The 7,466-nt window shown below is 41.6% G+C and overlaps 1 protein-coding gene across 7 annotated transcripts in view; it reads left to right on the top strand.

Annotated features, from left to right (window-relative positions):
• The window catches only part of LOC124262126, a 16,962-nt gene continuing 9,496 nt past the window's right edge, over positions 1-7,466 (top strand). Inside the window, exons 1-6 of one of the 7 annotated variants that reach the window (XM_046696578.1) lie at positions 1-90; positions 502-538; positions 900-927; positions 2,194-2,575; positions 4,318-5,769; positions 6,652-6,731. In XM_046696578.1, the coding sequence (XP_046552534.1) occupies positions 2,209-2,575; positions 4,318-5,769; positions 6,652-6,731 (1,899 nt within the window). In that variant the 5' untranslated portion in view covers positions 1-90; positions 502-538; positions 900-927; positions 2,194-2,208. The other 6 variants (XM_046696579.1, XM_046696576.1, XM_046696577.1 and 3 more) reach the window with 6 other exon arrangements.

The following is a 7,466-nucleotide window of genomic DNA, read 5'->3' as shown; positions in this document are numbered from 1 at the left end:
GCATGCAGTTGCTCGTTGACATATATATCTACAAGTTGACTATGTAGATTACAACTCTCATACAGTGATACAGTGTTACGTGGGAGAGAGGTGAGATACTGTTTTCAGTAATTGTACAGGAAGTGTCCGCGATTCATGGCTGTAGTTCTAGCATATTCACTATATGACTTCATGCGAACATTCAAAGCTATTTGAAGACATTGGGACTGTGTAAGTACCGCTTTCTAAACCCTCATTGATCAATGGCTACTGAACTTTGTACTGTGCAGTCGTCATGATGGGGATTTCATTGTGGTCCACTGTCATAGCTGTTTAGCTACTGGGATTTTCGGTAAGCGATGTTATTGTTTCGTTGTACTGCTTTAAAGCGCGAATGAGGGATTGCTTCTGTGCGGTGAAAAGTCGAGGTTTTATTTCACTGCGTCTAAATTTAGATAACAGCGTTGGGTAAATAGTGAGTGTTTTCTATACAGTTCGGGTTGGTGAGTATCTTACACACAGATCGGGTTGGCGAGTATCGTATTTACAGATCGGGTTGGTGAGTTTTCTCCATACAGTTCGGGTTGGCGAGTATACACACAGATCGGGTTGGTGGGTATCTTATATACGGATCGGGTTGGTGAGTGTTCTCTATACAGTTCGGGTTGGTGAGTATCTTACACACAGATCGGGTTGGTGGGTATCTTATATACAGATCGGGTTGGTGAGTGTTCTCTGTACAGTTCGGGTTGGTGAGTATCTTACACACAGATCGGGTTGGTGGGTATCTTATATACAGATCGGGTTGGTGAGTGTTCTCTATACAGTTCGGGTTGGTGAGTATCTTACACACAGATCGGGTTGGTTGGTATCTTATATACAGATCGGGTTGGTGAGTGTTCTGTATACAGTTCGGGTTGGTGAGTGTTCTCTATACAGTTCGGGTTGGTGAGTATCTTACACACAGATCGGGTTGGTGGGTATCTTGTATACAGATCGGGTTGGTGAGTGTTCTCAATACAGTTCGGGTTGGTGAGTATCTTACATACCGTTCTGGTTTTATCTGACGTACATATCGGTGTGGCGCATACTTGACAGTTCGTTTTTCTATGTAATTTACAGTTCCGGTTTGTTAGTGTATTACATTGTGTACGCAGTGACTCACATTTTCAATCTTACATACAACACTGATGGTAATTACTTTACAAAGTGTCTGGGTTGGCCAGTATCTTACATACAACATTGGATGGTAATTATTCGGCATGGTAATGACTTTACATATGATGGTTATCATCTTACATCGTGCTGGGTTGGCCAGTATCTTACATACAACATTGGATGGTAATTATCTTACATCATGCCGGGGTGGCCAGTATCTTGCATACAACACTGATGGTAATTATCTTACATCGTGCCTGGTTTCGCCAGTATCTTACATACAGCACTGATGGTAATTATCTTACATCGTGCCTGGGTTCGCCAGTATCTTACATACAACACTGATGGTAATTATCTTGCATAGTGCCTGGGTTGGCCGGTATCTTACATACAACACTGATGGTAATTATCTTACATAGTGCCTGGGTTCGCCAGTATCTTACATACAGCACTGACTGGTATATATCTCCCGAACTGTTCAGGGTGGGGAATATCTGGCATGTGTTCGAGTTATAGGTATGTATGAATAAATGATTAGAGTGAAGTCTGCAGGCGACAAACAACGTCTCACGCTGTCAGGGAACAATGACGTTCAGATCAGCTTTCAGTCAAGCCGTATGACAACTGTTGCTTGTTAGGGATCCACGATTTTCTCTCCAGATAATCCCTTAGTGATAATCTGCAGGGTACAGCTTAATTAAGCCTTATGCGACCAAACATAAAATGTATTGTTTTAAGCGGTCTGTCTTTTGGGAGGCCTGTCTTATGGGAAGATACCAATCTGCAACCCTTCGAGCTAAGTCCATATAGTTTATGGGTTGAATAGTGGTATTATCATATTATAATAGTGGTATTGATAATGGTATTATTCTCCTGGCCCGACAATATGAATCGTCTATGAACACTCGAATCCTCCTTCTTCATAAAGACACATTTTGCTGTTACCTATATATATGAAAGAGGGGTCGATAGGGCATTTGTTGTTTTGTTGTCTTCTCAATCTAATTAATACTGCGTACAAAATTTACGACATTTGTTTTTAACAAAATTTGACAGAAAAAAAGCTCGACTATGATGGCGGAGGCAGCAGATACTGACCGTTCTGAAACAGAACCTGAGACAGATACGATTGCTGTAGATGTATTCCGTAGAGCCATACTAAGCTTCGTAACGGAAAAAGAACTATCGCCTGAAAAGCCTCACACTGTTTATGAACGAATTAGTGGTGAAGAAGAAGAAGAAGAAGTGGATATGCGCAAGGAACCCAAACAGGATGAGGAATCCCCATATTGGTCCCTTAATACATTTCCCAAAGACTGCTTCAGGGAAGATATGAAGAACATGATGCAGAGCATGAGGATATCGCAGATCAGTGAGAAGATCCAGCAAAACACGCCACCCCCATTGCCTCCTCCAAGACATGGTGCCAAACGAAAGGGTGAGCGCTGTATCAATATTTCATTCGAAAATTCGTGATTTATTACGCATTGTAGACCATCGGCCAATAGTACATTTAGGTATTCAGGTCCATAGATGACAGAGCTCCTGGTATTGGTGCATGGGGTGTAAACTGACAAACAAAAGAAAGTACACACACGGTGCTTTTGGATTACTTTCCAAAACGTGGCATAAATGTTTTCAAAAGAGTTTTTACAGTGATATACATGTATAAGTCACAGACTTTCCTAATATGTTGCCAAATACCATAGATATCGTGCCCAATTGCGACATTGCCAGTCAAAATAACAACACTTTTCAAATAATCCCAAGACACCAGGTGTGTACTTTCTTTTGTAAGTCAGTTTATATAATGAATGTTTTTTCATGATTTCATCATGGCATATTGGCATCAGTATGTTAATAATATTCAATGCAGGATGGAAATGGTATTTTCCTTGTATGTAGATTATATTATAAGACTATTATATATTTTATAAACAAAGAGAAAAGGACATGCACCAGAGGTTACAGAATCTTTGATATCTGCCCACTTCAATATGGACTCTATGAGAACCACAGCGAGACTACACATTTATCAAAAATATGTAGATGTGGTTCAACACAGAAATTCAGTTTAAATAAGAAATAGGTATACATTTTAGGGCTATTCTGAATTCCTTTCTTGTTCATGAATATACTTTCATCGTTATACAAATTCAGTGTTAAAAGGCTTTGCATAAGAAACTGCTTGTTTTTCCCAAACATAGTCCAAACCAAATGTATGTTAGCTTAACCTCGGATACCTTATTAATCTAGCTATTTAGCTTCTTTGAACAACACAGTATAATCCTTATTCAGGTAACGATAATGAGGCATAGATTTCACCTTACAGTCATAGTAGCCGCTAGGGATGTAACGTTACATTGAACTATCGATGGATTCCAATTGTTGAGTCTCCGATAGCAAATAATCGATGGTAGAAACGAAAAACTATCGATGCATCGAAAGTATGTGTGACTATCGATAGTTTAGTAATTCACTTTCGTTGATAAATGCGCAGCGCAAAATACAGGAAGTACCAGATTCGTTCACTTTGAGTTACAGTTTCCCGCCTCTGTTACCTCTTAAACAAACTTGATCTGGGTTTGAAGTTTCTTGTCATTCATTAAAAGAGACTGAAACTACTTCAACTTGTTAGTATTTCATATCAACTTTATATTCATTTGGGAAATTACTTCAAATGAGACAATTCAAGGAGAGAAAAAGCTATTGCAATAGTATTGCAATAGTTGGTCGCAATAGACTCTCGTTATCGCAATAGTTGTTTCACCCTCAATAGTCACCCCTACTAGGCGACAATAGCTGCAAAATTCCTGATGCGGCTTCATGCAACATTTACTCGCTCACTATAAGTGAAAGAATGATCATCGATTAGCTTTACAATGATAAGTGATGATAACACTTGCTTGGTAACAATGTTAACATCCACACCGAAACATCGCATCTCTTGTAATAAAGAAGATGTCTATCAATAAAGATTGTCCTTCTTGAACGTACCAGCTCTGGCGAATGTCATCGTATCCTGTTTGCATAGATCGATGCTAGCAAAGTCAATCACCCGATTGTCTGGTCCAGCTTCGATTGAAATAGAATGTAGTCGTCATTAAATAACAAAAGAAAACAACCGAACAAACAACTTAAATTAAGCAGAAATTTATTGAGCATATGCTCCATTTTCAGTTACAAATGAACACCAGGCAGACGCAGATGTCCCGACAGAGTACGAACCAGTGACTATGCTTGTCATGCATAACGAGGATAGCAATAAGCTATCCCACCTTAAACAGTCCGATACTTGTAGGAAGAGGCTGACAGATATCCTCAAGAAACACCGAGCAGCTATACAGTGGGCCAACGTAACAGCCGACCGCATTGTTGCACTGGAAACAAAGGAAGGCCCGCGAATTTCATCTCAGCTAGACGTACAGTTGTGGAGAGAAAGTGCTGAGTCAGCAATAAAGGGTTTCCTTGACGACATCCTGGTGTTGAAGGTTCCACTTATGCCAAGGACATGTGCCAAAATAAAGAATTCCCAGTTCCCAATACAAAATCCTAACCCAGAAGAAATGAGTATTACGCTGTCCGACGATCTGGTTACCCTGGTTGGGTCTCATACGCATGTACATCAGGTAGCTGAGAACATCACGGAACTAGTTCGGAAGGTCGAAGGGGACATAGACAAAGAAATGCTTCCAGTTGCTCAACAGAAGCAAGTCGTTACAGAACTGAAACCATGGCAGTTCAAGTATTTGCAGATCATCGAGTGTTCGGTCTTTCTGGAAAATAAATACCTGGGTCTTACTGTAGAGATCAACGCAGAAGGTGGAAAGGTTACCATATCTGGTAAAGGAACAGACATAATGAATGCAAGGATTAAAATTGAAGAAACCCTTAAAAAGGTTCGGAGTTCGACTCTCCCGAACGTGCATAAGATTTTGCTGTTCGCGTTCACTCGTGTGGAATTCCAAAATTACATTCGGGGCAAATTCGCGGGCAAGGATCTGCGTGCAGTGATCGACGTTCTCTCGGGCGAACTTTGGATTCACGCGGGCGATTCGGCGACGGCCTCGGCTGCATCCACAACGATCATCGAGTCGGTGAAGGTGACCTACCTGAAGACGGACATATTAACACGGGGAAAATGGAAGACGCTCATCGAGGACATACACCAGAGAGTTAAAGAGCCGTTTATCATCGACAGATTAAACGAAGACGAACCTGCCGTTATGGCCTGTGCTGCTGAGGTTCAGGAGACTGTCATGAAGATGTTGAAAGAAGCGGCTGAAAGAAGCAGTATGTACGAGAGGAAACTGATCTTCGAGAGAGGGATATTCCTTGCCATTACCCGCTGTTGTTCTGCTTCCATTGAGACTATTAAGGCCAAATACGAGGTGGATGTTTCTTTTGATCATGCCTCTTTCTTGGTGAAGGTTGTTGGACCAAAATCACAGCTCAGCAGTGCCATAGGCGAGTTGCAGTCGTTGAGTGATGACGTTGTCGTGAAGTATTCCAGTTTGGATAAACCGGGTGCTGTGGAATTCCTCAAGTCCCCATCAGGGAACAACATGATGAAGGTGGCTGAAGATGCACATGCTTGTGTAATAGATATTGAGGAAGATACGCCTCCTGTAGGTAAGTATATTTGATATCTTTGTGTAAAGCTGTCTTAAACATATCTTTCATCAGAGAGAGAGAGAGAGCGAAAGAGAGACAGAGAGAGAAAGAGAGAGAGTGAATTGTCTTACAAATATCGTTATTCAACTGTGTGAGTGAATTGTCTGACACATATCATGGTTATTCGACTGAGTGAGTGAGTGATTGTTGACATCCGAGCTAAGGTTATCCTGAGAATCGAATCCAATAATTCAACCTAATCTCGGAGAAAGTCCCAAAATGAAATACACGTTCATATATATTCACTTTGGTAAACCGTAGGTCATGGGGGAGGAGCTCTCAGACCAGCATCTTGAGCTGCGACTGACAATTAACCCCATGGCACTGGGGAACCATTGCGAAGAGTTAGCGGGTGGCGGACGACATGTAGTAATATGTCCACACCCGTGAAGATGCGAGTTAGAAGTAGTCTATAGCAACCAATGCTTGTCGAAAGAGACGACTAACCGGGTGGGGTGGTCAGGCTCACTGATTTGGTTGATGCGGGTCATCGTATCCTAAGTGCGTGGATCGATGTCCATTATGTCAATCACTGGATTGTCTGGTTCAGACTCGATTATTTACAGACCTCGATCGTATAGCTGGAACATTGCTGAGGTTGACGTTGAACAACAAACAAACATACAAAGAAATATATGATGACATGCGAACAACCCCCACCCCACCCCACCCCGCCCCTCCACCCTCCACATGGGTTTTGCCCCAATTAGTTGTACTTGTCTCAAACACATTTGTTCAACATATCCCGGATTACATGCAAAAACATTATCATTGGATCCAAGGCTGACATTTTCACGAATAATATGTGATATTAGCTGACATGGTCATGTTTTTTTCTAGGTTCAAGGTCTAATGAGGAAATTGGAAACGTTTTGAAGGCCAAGGTGACAGTTGTCAAAGGGGATATCACCAAACAACTTGTGAGTATTTGTAACTTGATTCCAGGTTCGGTTTCAATCCACACACTGCTACAACGTGGAACATGATGCAGTTCTTTCAGGTGGTTGGTTTGCTGCTTCATGCCGCACAGCAATATTCCCGCTATATGTCGGCGGCCTGTAAATAATCGAGTCTGGACCAAACAATCCAGTGATCAACAGCAAGAACATCGAGCTACGCGATTGGGATACGATGTCAACCAAGTAAGCGAGCCTGTCCACCCGATCCTGTTATTCGCCATTAAGACAAGCATGGGTTGCTGAAGACCAATTCTAATACCGGATCTTCACGGGCGTGAAATTCTTTTAACATTCCGTGCTGTTGTACGTTTCGCAGTTCTTGCTGCAAAATATAATCTGACGTGGAAAGGCGCTATATAAATGGCCTATTATTATTATTTTTATTTTTATTTGCTCTGATACGGTTAACCCAGTCAACCGAGGGGCCATGATTCGCCCTGCGGGATGACTTTTTAGGACAGTCAGACATATATCGTGAGTTCGAATTGCAGATTCTCAGTATTTTAGCACCGTCTTAAAGGAATAAACATAATCGCCCATCCTTTACGACATTCCTTCCACATCTTGCAGACTGGAAAAATCGAAATATTGTTCAAAGCGACAAATCCTCCGATCCCGTTAGTCGTGTCTAACGTCAAGCATTGGTTGCTGAAGACTGAACCGGCTGTTGAATGTTTGTTGGTTTCATTGTTAACA

This window comes from Haliotis rubra, unplaced genomic scaffold, assembly GCF_003918875.1.
Source record: "Haliotis rubra isolate DU_JTF1 unplaced genomic scaffold, ASM391887v1 Scf822, whole genome shotgun sequence".
NCBI classification, from domain to species: Eukaryota; Metazoa; Mollusca; class Gastropoda; order Lepetellida; family Haliotidae; genus Haliotis; species Haliotis rubra.
This window is presented reverse-complemented; position numbering and strand designations above follow the sequence as displayed.